Source organism: Notothenia rossii (genome assembly GCF_949606895.1).
Source record: "Notothenia rossii genome assembly, chromosome: 8".
NCBI classification, from domain to species: domain Eukaryota; kingdom Metazoa; phylum Chordata; class Actinopteri; order Perciformes; family Nototheniidae; genus Notothenia; species Notothenia rossii.
The window spans coordinates 31,405,291-31,420,854 of NC_136906.1; the positions used below are offsets into that span (position 1 = coordinate 31,405,291).

The 15,564-nt window shown below is 41.4% G+C and overlaps 1 protein-coding gene across 1 annotated transcript; it reads left to right on the top strand.

Moving 5' to 3' along the window:
* Positions 1 to 8,131: 8,131 nt before the first annotated feature.
* LOC307015539 (uncharacterized protein) lies at positions 8,132 to 14,457 on the top strand. Its single transcript, XM_079644210.1, has 7 exons — positions 8,132 to 8,669; positions 9,688 to 9,770; positions 10,946 to 11,102; positions 12,020 to 12,181; positions 12,256 to 12,381; positions 13,597 to 13,817; positions 14,200 to 14,457. The coding sequence occupies exons 1-7, from the start codon at positions 8,169 to 8,171 to the stop codon at positions 14,336 to 14,338; spliced, it is 1,389 nt and encodes a 462-aa protein (XP_079500336.1). The 5' UTR covers positions 8,132 to 8,168; the 3' UTR covers positions 14,339 to 14,457.
* The last annotated feature ends 1,107 nt before the right edge of the window (positions 14,458 to 15,564 follow it).

Here is a 15,564-nt window from a genome sequence, read left to right on the forward strand (position 1 = left end):
ATTCTCACATACCTGTTGTCATGCATGCAGAGACAAAGGCGAAATGTACCCATTGCTCAGGAATCAGTACTTCTCTGGCTGCAGGCCTGAAGCTGGTGCATGTGTCAGCAGATTACTGGCCGTTAATCAAATTCAAACTTTTTTACATTCCTCAGATCAGAACACTGCTGCCAGCCCAACCGATTCACTCCAAACGTCGAGTGCCTCTAAAATCACAATCCTCTCCTTTACATGTGCTCATAAGTCAACAAAGCAGTTTTTTTTCTTTACAGATGAAAACAGAGTCAGAAAAATACAAAGAGGTCTCAGAGACTTTGAGATTGAAAGGCAGAGTGCTGCATGGATGACGTGATTTATTATTGATAGCACATAAAAAAGGATCATTCACAAAAGACAATGTACATTTAAGCTGCAAACAGCGAAGAACGGGCACTATGATAACATTTGAACATGCACAGTTGACCTTTAACAGCAACTGTGTTCATGGTAAAGCATCAAAATTGGCTGCGGACTGGCGTATTTCAAGTTGTTTAAGGAAAAAGGAAGTAATGCTGTCTCATTTCCTGTTTTGAGTGCTCCGCCTGCTCTCTATTAAATAAAGTTTGTTAGTTGGTGGTACCAGCTGTGAAACACATCCTATGCAAACGTTCAAAAAAGTTCATAATCTATCTTTACGCTACGTCATCTGACCTGGTTGACAATTACATGGGTTACACACAAATTATAATGCTTCGTTTTTGTAAGTTTTAAAACAGTGAACTATAAAAGTAACATTTTGTTTTGATAATAATATGTCTACATTTCTAATTAAACATTTTTAATGCAGGACTTTTACTTGTAATAAAGTCATTTTAGACTTTGGTGTTGGTAGTAAGAATATGAATAGTAATGTGTTAAACATAGGCCCAAAAAGCTTCCTTTATGAGAAACGTGCTGCCCTTGCAAATTAAGAAGCACCTTCCCCACCTAGTAGAGATGTTAAGATTCACCGATTCGCATCGGTACACCGGCATAAACGTTCAAGATGCGAGTGCATCGGTTGAAAGAATGCACATCGGCTACAGTTTGGGTTGAACTTGCGATGCATCGATTGTAGCGTCTTTGCATCGGTAAAAAAACGATTAATTCATATAATATCCCCTCATCCTGTCAGCAGTCAGCAGAGACGATCTTTGATCTTTGCTTCGTCACTACGGAGGCCGAGAGTCTCAGTTAACACACACGGAAGTCGAGGAGAAAGAGAAACACAGCGCACCGAAAACTACCTATAAATGAAACGTTTGGCAACACTTCGGATTGTTCAAGAAAGACGGTCAACTTGAAAAATCGCTCGCAAATTGTTAACGATGCCGAGCCGCTTTAAAGCACACAAGTAGTTCGAGGAACTTAGCGACGCACATAAAGAGGCGACATGGGGTCTGCGGCTGAAAAGAGAAACCTCAAAGTTAGACTATGAGTTAAATCACTCAGTGAGGTGTTCTGTCAGAGAGAGTGGTGTTTAGTTTACAGCAGCCTGTGACGGCCAATAATAATTTAAATGTCTTCCTTACTGTAAGCAGTTAGGAAATACCTGTTTGTGAAAAGTTATTTGTATTCTTTATTGTTCATATAGAACCCACTGCTTTCTGCTCACTGGTGAGTTAGCCAATGAATGAGTGTTAAGCACATCAGGCTGGCAGCTGTATGGGCATTGCACTATGGTAGCTGTTATTTGCACCTTGTTAAATAAGGGATAATGTGCTGCGACGCGGTCATTATGGGGAAAAGAACACCGACAGGCTGATCAGGAGCCCGACATGAAGCGGAGGGATCTAGATTGGCATGAAGGCCAAACTGTATACAGTTAAATCGAACGGACTTGTTTGTGCAGATGTGAGCGTCCTTAACAACGGTCAATAAGTCCTTGACAGCGGTCTGTCTGTTCGGTATTAACAACGTGTCACGTGTTCTGAATTGACCAATTAGAATCGAGTATTCAACTAAGCCATGTAATAATCATGGGCAATGCATCCTTAAATAGTTTAACTGTGAGGTGTTATACAATTGCACTGTACTCCGGAGAGTTTTTTAAGGTAAAAAAGGTACAAAATAAACAGCATGATGGGATGCGCAGTACTAGTAGAGAGGAGCAAATATGTAAAGCACTTTTTTGTTAATGTATGATTTGCTGCATATAAGGAATAAAACAGAAATCCTCTGTCGTACCATATTGAAGTATCATTATGTTTCATCTGTTGAATCTTGTCGTCCCGAATCGCATAATGTTGAATAAAATCGTATCGAACTGTATCGCAACAGGGGTGAATCGTATCATATAGCATCGCCTGGTGTTTCAAATGTATCATTAATGTATCCTATCATGGCAACGTATCGAGATGCGCATCGCATCGGCCTCAGTGTCACGGTTTGTAAAACAAGCAGGACCCAAATGCAGATATAAACTGAAACTTCCTTTATTTCAAGGCTATGGTATATATATACAATGACAAAACAGAACACTCACCGCAGAACTAGTCAGGGAACAAGACGAACCGACCAAGACAGACAGACAACCCAGAACTTAAATACACACAAGACTCAATCACACAACAAGACACAGGTGAGGAGGGAGGAGAAAACAAAGGGGCCCACGTGAACATAATCAGACCATTAGACAAACCAGGGAAACTAATGACAAGAGGAAAACACAGGGAAAAGGACCAGACAATAACCCAAAGGAAAACATGACATGGAAAACAGCAAAAACACCCAAACCTACAAAACTATAAACGTGACATAACATGAGAATCGTGACACTCAGTGATGGAGATGCACATCCCCTAGACAACATGTGTGCAGGCTGCATTTAGGAAACATTTACCAACTTGACCAAAAATGTGCAGGGTTTACATTAAGGAAACGCTGCAAACACAAAACAGTGAAAAAAGAAACGGTGCAAGAATCTAAATGTCATACTTGCTTCGTTTTTTGAAATTGCAGCGTGTTTTCTCCTAATACAAAACTATAAACGTGACATAACATGAGAATCGTGACATAACCCCCCCCTCAAGGGACGGATTCCAGACGTCCCAAAAAAACAAAAATCCAGCAGGGTGGGTGGAGGGGGTCTGGAGGACGGGTGGAGGGCGAACGGCCCGGGGGCAAGGCAGAGTTAAAAAAAAGGGGAATTCGGGCGGCCGGCCCGGGGACAAGGCAGAGTTCAAAAAGGGGAATTCGGGCGGACGGCCCGGGGGCAAGGCAGAGTCTATGGAGGGAATCTCGGGCGGACGGCCTGGGGGCAAGGCAGAGTCCGAGGAGGGGTGAAGACCAGACAGCTCCGGAGGCCGGTCAGGAGCCCGTGTCTGCAAGATTCCCCATAGAAGAGGACACAGGACCGGCAGGACCCCCGGCAGGAGAGCAGTCGGCGGAATCCCCAACGCGACAGGACATGGAGTTGGCAGGACCCCCAGCGGAAGAGTAGTCGGCGGGACCTCCAAGGTGGCAAGACATGGAGTTGGCAGGACCCCCGGCAGAAGAGCAGTCTGCGGGACCTCCAACGGCTCAGGACATGGGGTTGGCAGGACCCCTGGCAGAAGAGTAGTCTGCGGGACCTCCAACAGGACACGACATGGAGTTGGCAGGCCCCCCGGCAGAAGAGTAGTCTGCGGGACCTCCAACGGCACAGGACCTGGCGTTGGCAGGACCCCCGGCAGAAGAGTAGTCTGCGGGACCTCCAACGGGACCAGACATGGAGTTGGCAGGACCCTCGGGAGAAGAGTAGTCTGCGGGACCTCCAACGGGACCAGACATGGAGTTGGCAGGACCCTCGGCAGAAGCGCAGTCTGCGGGACCTCCGACGGCTCAGGACATGGGGTTGGCAGGACCCCCGGCAGAAGGGCAGTCTGCGGGACCTCCAACGACACTTGAGTGGGTTGGTTCGCCAACAGAACCCGGGGAGGTGGCGTCGGACGGACAGCCAACAGGAGACGAGGTGCTGGAGTCGGCCGGTATGCCGACAGGACTCGGGGAGCTGGCGTCGGACGGAGAGCCATCAGGACACGGGGAGCTGGCGTCGGACGGACAGCCAACCGGAGACGAGGTGCTGGAGTCGGCCGGTACGCCGACAGGACTCGGGGAGCTGGCGTCGGACGGACAGCCAACCGGAGACGAGGTGCTGGAGTCGGCCGGTACGCCGACAGGACTCAGGGAGCTGGCGTCGGCCGATGAGTCAGCAGGTGACGAGGAGCCGGAGTCGGGACCATGGTTACTGGAGCCGGCACTGAAGCCGGGAACATGGCTGTAAGGTCCGGTTCTGGAGCCGGAAACATGGCTGTAAGGTTCGGTTCTGGAGCCGGCAACATGGCTGTGTGGGCCGGCTCTGGAGCCGGAAACATGGCTGTGTGGGCCGGCACTGGAGCCGGAAAAATGGCTGTGTGGGCCGGCACTGGAGCCGGAAACATGGCTGTAAGGTCCGGTTCTGGAGCCGGAAACATGGCTGTAAGGTCCGGTTCTGGAGCCGGAAACATGGCTGTGTGGGCCGGCTCTGGAGCCGGAAACATGGCTGTGTGGGCCGGCACTGGAGCCAGAAACATGTCTGTAAGGTCCGGTTCTGGAGCCGGAAACATGGCTGTAAGGTCCAGTTCTGGAGCCGGAAACATGGCTGTAAGGTCCGATTCTGGAGCCGGCAGCATGGCTGTAAGGTCCGGTTCTGGGGCCGGAACCATGGCTCTTGGGGCTTGAGCTGCTAGCTTGGCCTTGCGACTCCTCCTCTTAGCAGCCGCCTGAATACTCCGTGGACCTCCATAAGCCAGACGAGTTCCAGAATATGACTCCTGGACAGGAGCAGGAACTGGGGCAGAAGCATGGGTTGACTGCAGACGGAACCCACCGAGGCGTATGGTGCCAGGTTGGGAATTGGGAGGCCGGGAGCTAGCATGCCTGGGGCTAGCAGGCCGGGAATCACACACAGGGAGGATCTTTGAAATCCAGCCAGGTAAGAACTTCACCATACCTGGTTTCTCTCTAGCCATCTGGCGCGCCTACGACAACACAGCCTCCCGCTGCTGAACTCCGGGTGCTCTCTTCCATCTATCCGAGCAGTTAGCCAAAAAAAAGGAAACGTTTAATAATTCCGACTCGAACGGATCTGCTGGGCCCATTTATTGGTCGGTTCGTACTGTCACGGTTTGTGAAACAAGCAGGACCCAAATGCAGATATAAACTGAAACATCCTTTATTTCAAGGCTATGGTATATATATACAATGACAAAACAGAACACTCACCGCAGAACTAGTCAGGGAACAAGACGAACCGACCAAGACAGACAGACAACCCAGAACTTAAATACACACAAGACTCAATCACACAACAAGACACAGGTGAGGAGGGAGGAGAAAACACAGGGTCCCAGGTGAACATAATCAGACCATTAGACACACCAGGGAAATTAATGACAAGAGGAAAACACAGGGAAAAGGACCAGACAATAACCCAAAGGAAAACATGACATGGAAAACAGCAAAAACACCCAAACCTACAAAACTATAAACGTGACATAACATGAGAATCGTGACACTCAGTGATGGAGATGCACATCCCCTAGACAACATGTGTGCAGGCTGCATTTAGGAAACATTTACCAACTTGACCAAAAATGCGCAGGGTTTACATTAAGGAAACGCTGCAAACACAAAACAGTGAAAAAAGAAACGGTGCAAGAATCTAAATGTCATACTTGCTTCGTTTTTTGAAATTGCAGCGTGTTTTCTCCTAATACAAGTGTTTTGGGCAATTGTAGCGAATCATATGAATTATATGTGCAATATATTGTATAATACATGTACAGTTGTTTGAAATTAGACAGCCTAATAACATTTTTTTAAAGTCTCTACTTATTAACTATACCTTTGTAGGTTTTGTCTTATTTAAAATAGAGGAACACATATCACGTGCATACCAAATGCAACAAGCTTGTTTTACCTAAAACAGGTGAGTGACGCTGGCCTGCAGGTTACTATGACAAGACAACAAACAAATGCGGTGGTGCTGTCAGCCGAGAGCGTTTTCCCACAGCATGCACCTGAAGTATGGCAGCCAGGTGACGGCTTGGTGCCAGGAGGCTTTTCAGTCATCACTTTGAGCTCTTCTTTGTGCTGAGAAAAATATGCAACGCCAGCAAGATCAAGATACTGCGATACTGTAAGTGTTAAACACAGCCCAGGGGGAGATACAAAGAGTGATAAAAAAAAGTTTTTTTAAATCAAGCAAAGATATGAAAATGAGCTCCAGCTTTATCAGCTGAAATTAATGCAATAGTTCCATAATAACTTGAAATGAACCATTCTGCAAAATGGACTTGTGGGTCATGACATGGCAATAGTGATGTTACTTATTTTGAGTTGACACTATGCTTGGGACTTGTAGGTCTTGATTTGACACTAGCCTTGAGACTTGTTGGTCTTGGCACCTGGAACTAGTCTTGCTGGTCTTTACTTGGGACTTGGTAGTCTTGTGTTCACATGTATATGGACTTGCTGGTATCGTCTTGGGACTGGTGTTAGGACTTGTTGTTGTTGACGAAGGATTTTTTGACTTTCACTTTTTCTAGTCTTCACCAGAGGTAACAAAGTAGAAATACTTTGTTACTGTACTTAAGTAGATTTTTCAGGTATCTGTACTTCACTGAAGTATTTATTTTTCTGAGGAGTTTTTACTTTTACTCCCTACATTTTAACACAAATATCTTTACTTTCTACTTCTTACATTTTCAAAACAGGCTCGTTAATGCATGTGAGGTGAATTATCAATTATTTGTATTTTGCATCATTGCGAGCCTTCCCTGACATCAAGACTGATTTAAAGCGTGTTATGAAACCTTTTGGAAAAACATTTTTTATAATAAATCTCTCCGCACCGAATATTCGCTGCTGATTACTACCGAATATCCGGAGCCCGAAAAATGGTTTTCGGGACAGCCCTAGATGCTATCATATCAATATGGATCAAAATCTCTGAGGAATGTTTCCAACACCTTGTTGAGTCTATGCCATGAAGAATTAAGGCCGTTCCGAAGGCAAAAGGGGTCCAACTCTGTACTAGCAAGGTAATAAAGTGGCCGGTGAGTGTACATAACATGCAGTGTAATAATAGTGCTTATACTCAGCTATATCTTCTTGAGCTCTTTGTGACACCAGAGAACATGTAAATACACATCAGATATATTACATTACAATTAATTTAGCTCACACTTTTATCCAAAGTGACATACAATAAGTGCATCAAACATGAAGATGCAAACTAAGATAAACAACAATCCTGCAGGTACATCAGCTTTCAATACGGCAAATCATTTTAGGAACTTAATTTGAAAAATTTGACCTTTTTTGTTTGTTCTTTAGATTGTGTCAGTCATAGGCAGTCGAGACAGGTTGGTTATAAGTCAGCGAAATATATATATCTAGACTTTCTGCTATCATGACATCTGTGGCGAAGCAATAAAGAGCTGAATAAACTTCTGTCAAAATAATTTGATTTCCCATTGTGATGACACAGGACGAAAATCAACATATCAGTTTATATGATTTTGTTTCAGAAAAGTAAGGAAGTAAACCGGATTGAACGCACCCGTAAAGTATCCAAACTGAAAGCCTTCATTATACAATTATTTTGTATTGTAATTATTGGTGCAATGTTAGCAGGTGAACTTATGTAAGCTGACTGTTGCAGCACAGTTAAAAGTTGGAGTCAGGAATGCAGTCGCCTTACTGGTAAGTTTCGAGGGTGTGTGGCTGTCAGAGATGGATCACATTCTCTTGGTATTTATGAGCAGCAGTAAAAACAGAATAGAACCGTTTTATGGTGTGTCTGTTCAAACAAACCTGCAGCTTTGCACAGGTAGATCATCATTAATCAAATAAATCCTGAAGAGCTCTTAAGATGTGAAAATGTAGTGCAGTAAGAAATGTAATATGTACTAAAGCAGAAGTATTACAAAAATGGTGTGGAGATATTAGAAAGCACAAGCACATTCGAATCTTACATAAGTCCATACATAAGAGGGTTGGGGGGGGGGAGGAGGGTGTGGAGCATCGACCCCTCCCATCACCTGCAGCTCTGCCCATTTGAGCACCTTTAAAAGGAGCATCCTCCTGCATGTTTCCTCACTCCTCTGACACACACCTCCATCATCATGGCCCTGATGTACTCGAACCGCAACTCCATTGGCAGCGGCTACGGTGGCATCGGCATGGGGCGAGCATCCACGGGAGGCATGAGCTCCTTCAGCGTGGCGGGAGGAGCAGGAGGTGGGGGTACGCGGGTCTCCCGGTCTAGCATGAGCTACTCTGCAGGTGGTGGCGGTGGCGGCTTCGGCTACGGTAGTGGAGGTGGTGGAGGCGGTGGAGCTTTCTCTTTTGGTAGCGGTGGTGGTGGTGGAGGCAGTGGAGCCTTTGCTTTTGGAGGTGGAGGTGGTGGCGGCGGTGGTGGAGATGCCAGCTTCATCGGCAATGAGAAGGCCACCATGAACAACCTCAATGACCGCCTGGCCACTTACCTGGCCAAGGTGGCAGCGCTGGAGAAGGCCAACGGAGAGCTGGAGCTGAAGATCAGACAGTTTGTGGAGAGCAAGGTCGGCCCCAGCACCCGAGACTACAGTCCCTTCTACGTCACCATCGCAGAGCTGCAGGGCAAGGTGAGAAAGAGGGGCAGCATGGAAAATTGAGTCCAGTGTGGGGTCTGTGGTTTAAAATCTGGATTTGTTGTCTTAAATTAGCTGAGTTAACAAACATTTTATTCCTAATAGTAGGACAATGATGTTGGAGAAAATATATATTTTTCAAGATGAAAATAAGAAAATTAACTCGTAATCTTAATTATGGCAGCCTTTAATTTCCGTAAATAATAGGGAGGAATAAAAGATCATGTCCCGATGAGTGGAACTGAAAAACATGATAACATACAAAATCTTACCCTTAAATAAATGCAATATTGAGAAAAAAAATGTACTCTATGAAAGACAAAGTGCATGAGTCTACTGAGTTAATGATCTAAAGTTGACAAAGTCCTAATAACAACACAATCATTCTGGGGAAAAAATGCTGTATTTTTCTTTCAGAATAACAAGCACAAAATGATTTCATGATCTTGACTATGGCAGTTCTGAACTATCGTAAATAATGAAAATAAAGAAAAATACATAAAAACAAAGTTACAAATTACTGCTGGTTTTCTTCTTTTATTCACAAAAGAAAAATCGAACAATAGATAAATGGAATAGAGAGAAGAAGAAAAATGTAAAAAGCAAGCAATAAAATCTTCTTTGTTTCAATGACAGAACTAATGTCTTGCAAAAACATGTAACTATAAAAACCCCAGGATGTCAGATGTCTTCTATAAATCACAGCAGTGAAAAAAGGAAAGCAGCTGAACCAGAACATAAAGTAATCTGACTCGAGGCGATGAAAATGGAATCGTGTGTGTGTGTGTGTGTGTGTGTGTGTGTGTGTGTGTGTGTGTGTGTGTGTGTGTGTGTGTGTGTGTGTGTGTGTGTGTGTGTGTGTGTGTGTGTGTGTGTGTGTGTGTGTGTGTGTGTGTGTGTGTGTGTGTGTGTGTGTGTGTGTGTGTGTGTGTGTGTGTGTGTGTGTGTGTGTAAAACGGCACTGACTTGAACAGACTGATATTTCACCTCTGAACCTTTTGTGTGTTTTCAGATCCAGGAAGCCATCCTGGTCAAAGGCACTGTCCTCCTGAGCATCGACAATGCCCAACTGGCTCAGGATGACTTCAGGGTCAAGTCAGTACCTCATTATTTATCTGTACTTATATTTACTTATCCTTATGTATCATCATTTAAATGTAATTATCTGTGTCTAACTTTATTAACATTTCTTTTTTATTTACCTTTGTACCTCTCCTGCAACATATGAAACACGAAAAGCACAAATATCAGTGACAAAAAATCAATAGCAATTTAAATAACACTGAAAGTGTTTTCCTGTTAAATTAAATATTAAAAAGCAGGATTTTATTATCTGCATTGCGCTCCCACTGCTGGCAGCTGTGAAGAACGCTGCAGCTGGACTAAATATCACAATATAAAAAGTCTATTTTTTAATAAATGTTTCTATAACCGCTTAAGAAGTTGTTTTACTGTATTTTATTATTTTAATTATTAAAAATACTATTGTTATTATCACTATTTTTCTTATTATTATTATTTCAATTTTATTATTATTATAATTGCTATAACCTTAGTTTTGTAACTTTTTTATATTATTATTATCAATATAAAACTATTATCTATTTTATTTATTATTTAAAGGGAACCTATCATGCAAAATGCACTTTTTTAATGTATTTTCTACATAAATATGTGTCCCCGGTGTGTCAGGGAACTCATGCAGCGTCAGAAAATAAAACCCTCTCTCTTTTACTCCGTACCTAAATCTTTTAAAAACGGGTGTACAATGAGCGGATACAGATTTGCGGCCGATATGACGTAATATCGGAAATGTAGACCTACGGAACTATCAGAAACAATTCCCGACTGTTTTGGACGTAATATGGTTGGTGTGTACATTAGCATCGCTAACACTCAGAGCTAACCTGTACTGGAGAGCATGTGTGTGAAAAAGCAGGAAATAAAAAGGAACTCACCTTGTGGTACAATCGGCAAGAGAGAAACCCTTTGAGCTTCATACTATTTCAGAAATAATCCTTGATAATCCATGATATGGCCTCCCTTGATCTGAAAATAGCAAGATAGGTGACCTTTAATGTCTGTGAACTTCCATTTTTCTGCCCCTTGAAAACAAAATAGTGTATTTCTTGGGGTATATCACTTATAAGTTATGCATTTATTTATATAAAATAATAGTAAGTTGTGTATATATATATATATATATATATATATATATATATATAACAAAGCTTTTAAATTATTTATTTTGCTCTCATGTGATGGTGCAGGTATGAGAACGAGCTGGCCATGCGTCAGTCTGTGGAGGCGGACATCGCCGGGCTGAAGATGGTGAAGGTTGAACTCGGCAGCGCCATGACGGACCTGAGCATGCAACTGGACGCTCTGAAAGAAGAGCTGGTGTCCATGAAGAGTAACCATGAGGAGGTACTATTAGTGTGCTAACATATAATCTGTAGTTGCCAGCACTGTGAACCAGGAAATGTTGAGTACCCCAAAGTTTATCTTAGAAATGTATTGTACCCCCAGTAATTACAAACTGCCGGATGCTAACTCACGTAATTGGCCAATTTGCACAATTAGCATCAGTTGCGTTAAATAGCATTATAGCCTATAATGCTTTTAAACAACAGTTAAAAAATGGCATGGCTAATTTGGACAATTTTGGAGTGGTTTTGGAGGTTATGAGGATACTGAATGCCTTTCTGACATTTTCATGATCAACAATGGCAGTTTTTACCGGTATAACCTGTATAAATATGGCCACTCTGAAGGTTCAAACTTCCATTTTACACCATGAAAACATTTCATGGTGTTTCATGTCCACATGAATTAACGCAATGAAATGCTAATTGTGCAAAATTGCCCAACATATGTGAGTGAGCATCCGACAGACTATAAATCATTTTGTATTTGTATTAAGCAGGGTTCTGATTCAGATAAAGTACATTTCAATCATTTGTCAAGTGAGCGCTTCCTGTTTGAGTACTTCCTGCCAGTTTAATTGTGTTTCCTCCCCGCGCTGGGAGTTTACTGTATTGTTAAAAACCTGATGATATCATTTAGTTATTTATTACAAGAGGATTCTATGAGCTGGCAAATCGATGAATACTAAATATTAATCTTGCAATATTCATAGATAGATATATGGATAGATAGATCAATTGATCTGAGTGTTTTTACTTTTTAAGGCAAAAGCCTACAACACAAAATGATTTAGTCTCCAGCAGAACTATATCTTTGTGGAGACTCATTTTAGAAAATAATGATGAAGTTGACCTTTCTCAAATGCTTAGCAATGTCTGATTTGAGTGTGTATGTACCCCCACTCCCCCTCCCGCAAGGACCTGATGGCGATGCGTGGCCATATGAGTGGCCAGGTGAACGTGGAGGTGGACGCCGGTCCGCAGGAGGATCTGAACAAAGCGCTGGAAGAGATGCGGGAACAGTACGAGGCCATCAACGCCAAAACCAAGCGTGATCTGGAGAGCTGGTACGCCACCAAGGTAAAAACCCTGGTAGAGAAATGCGAGAACATTTTATTTGGATGGTTTGTGCTGACTTCCTGTGCTCCTCGCAGTCGGAGGCTATCGCCAAGGAGGAGGAGACCACAATCATGAGCATACAGACCACCAGCACAGAGGTGAAAGAGACCAAGAGTTCGCTACAGTCTCTGGAGATCGAGCTGCAGTCTCAGATGAGCATGGTGATTATTATTATATTTCTTTTTTTTAATTATTATTATAATAATTAGTAATATTATTATTGTTTTATGATTATCATTTTTTTCATTATTATTTGTATTATTATAATTATTATTAATATAATTATGTTTACGATTATGATTCATATTATTATTATTGTTTTATAATAATAATAATTATTATTATTATTATTATTAGTTATTTATTTATTCATATTATTTGTATATAACTTTTTATCTATTTGTTATTATTTCATACAGTCAATATTATTATAACAACTATTACAAAATCTATAATTAGTTACATTACATTTCGTTTTTTAAATGTATTTGCTGTTTAATAATCTATGGTTATTATTATATATATTTTTGTGTTATTAATATTATTATTATTATTTTATGTAGTTTATGGTCTTTCTAATTAGTAGGATTATTATTCATTAAGATGATGGTGATTTTATTTACAATATGTTTTATTATTATTATTTCTATGATTATTATTATATAATATAATTTTTCCTTTGTATTATTATTATTATTATTTTACACAGTCTATGATTGTTATAAGTATAATTATTATACAGTCTTTAGTTGGGACGATATAAAGTCTCACACGTGACTTCTAACTCACTGCTTCTCAATAATAAACCAAATTGCATTTTGTTTAATAAAAAATGTTGCAGATAAACTTACTTTTACTTCGGTAAGGGTTTTGAGATTCATTCTTTGACGATGCGTTTTAGAGCTCATGCAAGAACTTTTCCTCCAAACCTTTATTTGCTTATCTGTTTACGGCATATAAAGATTAAAAAAAGGAACACACAGAATATGGAACTCTTTATAGGATTCTTATTTTAGGAGGTGTTCAAGATGAATTAACATGAAACATACAAGAAATATACTCGACATGGGAACAATAGTGTTCTCGGATACAGTCAAATAAATGACCTGAGAGGAGAATGGGAGTTATGAGACTGAAAAGGGACAAAAGAAAGAGTGCGGAGATTCGCAACATCCCCACACTCGACGCCTTCAAAAGGGCCCTCAAGTCCCATCTGTTTGCCAAGGCTTTCGGCCCCTAATCGATCTGTTGTTTTGTCTGTCTGACTTATGTTTTGTTATGTTTGTTTTTGCCCTATTACTTGTAAAGTGACCTTGGGTCCCTTGAAAGGCGCTATATAAATCCAAGCTATTATTAAACTCACTGTCTCCCCGCAGAAAGCCTCCCTTGAATCGCAGCTGGCTGATATCCAGAACCGCTACTCCATGCAGATGAGCATGTTCCAGAGCCAGGTGAGCAGCATGGAGGAGCAGCTGATGCAGCTCAGGGCTGACCTGGAGAGGCAGGGACAGGAGTACCAGATGCTGCTGGACATCAAGACCCGCCTGGAGATGGAGATCGCCGAGTACAGGAGGCTGCTGGATGGAGAGGTCGCCGGGTAAGAGGAGAAAATCAGCTTGAAATCAAAAATCAAAATCAGTCAGTGATGTATGAACTTCAACACTAAAAAACATTTAACATTTACCACACAGTGACTTTCACTTTGCGTACTCAAAAAAGTAGCAGATGATTTGCTATATTAGTATAATAACAATAATAATAATACATGGTATTTATATAGCGCTTTTCCTGGTGCTCACTAATGGTGCAACATAATAAGAGAATTAAAATATGAAAATAAAACCAATTATTTTAATAAAAAACGGATTAATGTAAAAATTATGTAAAGTATTTCTGAATATTTCTAACACTTAGGGGCAATTTTTCTCGTTTAACTTGATCTTTTAAACTTACTGTAACTTCCTGTGCTCGTCTCCCAGGTCCGCCGCTCTCTCCTCCTCCTTTATCTCCTCCTCCGCTCTCTCCTCCTCCGCTCTCTCCTCCTCCTCCTCGAACACTTCGAACACCACGACCACCACCGTCATCACAAAAGTCATCGAGGAGACAATTGAAAACTGATGAAGATTTCTCCTTCCTCTTCATCAGCCGCAGCTCCATCCTGACGACAATCCGGTTTGTGTTCATGTGATGGAACATCTTTACTCTGCTTCCGCAAATAAAACTAAAGATAACTCAGAGCGTGTCTGAATTTTCTGTAACATAAGATGTAGTTATTATTCAACCTCTAATCTCTAAATATCTGAATCCAGTAATAGGCAGTGGGCGAAAGTAACTAAGTACCTTTGCTTAAAAACGTAATCCTGTTATTACACCTGAATTACACTGTTATAATACCCACATTACACATTAATACACCCCTACTACACCCATGATGCACAATTATTACACCCGTATTGCACCCATATTATAACCATCTAACTATTATTACACTGTTATAAGACCCATACAGAACCCATGTAATACCATTAGATCTATTTAACACAAATATTACACCCATGTGACGCCATAATTACACCGTTACTAACCCCTATTACACCCATATATCAGTTATTACACCTATTACAAATTGATACACCCGTATTACACCAATGATACACCATTATTTCACTCATATTACATTGTTATTAAACCCATATTACACCCATGTAACACATATATTACATTGTTATTACACTGTAATAAGACTGATATTACTGCCCAATTACAGATTAAAACACCCCTATGACACTATGATTACACCTGTATTAACAACCATATTGTACCTATGTTACACAATTATTTCACGTATATTACACTGTTATAAGACCCATATAGCATACATGTAACATCAATATTAGAACTATGGAACACAAATAATACAACCATATTACACCGTAAATACACTGTTATCGAACCCCTATTACACTGTAATTACACCCATATTACACCCAAGTTGCGCCATTATTACACCCGTATGACACCATCATTTTACCCATGTTACACTCATATTCCAGTGTTATTAGACCCTTATTACACCCATTTAACACTTATATTACACTGTTTCTACACCACAAATACACTGTTATTACACCCACATTACAGATACATACACCCCATCTACACCCATGTTACACTATTATTACACACTTATTATATGCATGTTAGACTCATATCACACTGCTTTTAGACCCATATTACATCAATGTAACACCTATATTACATTGTTATTACCCCAATTACAGATTAAAACACCCCTATGACACTATGATTACACCTGTATTATACGGTTATAAGACCCATATAGC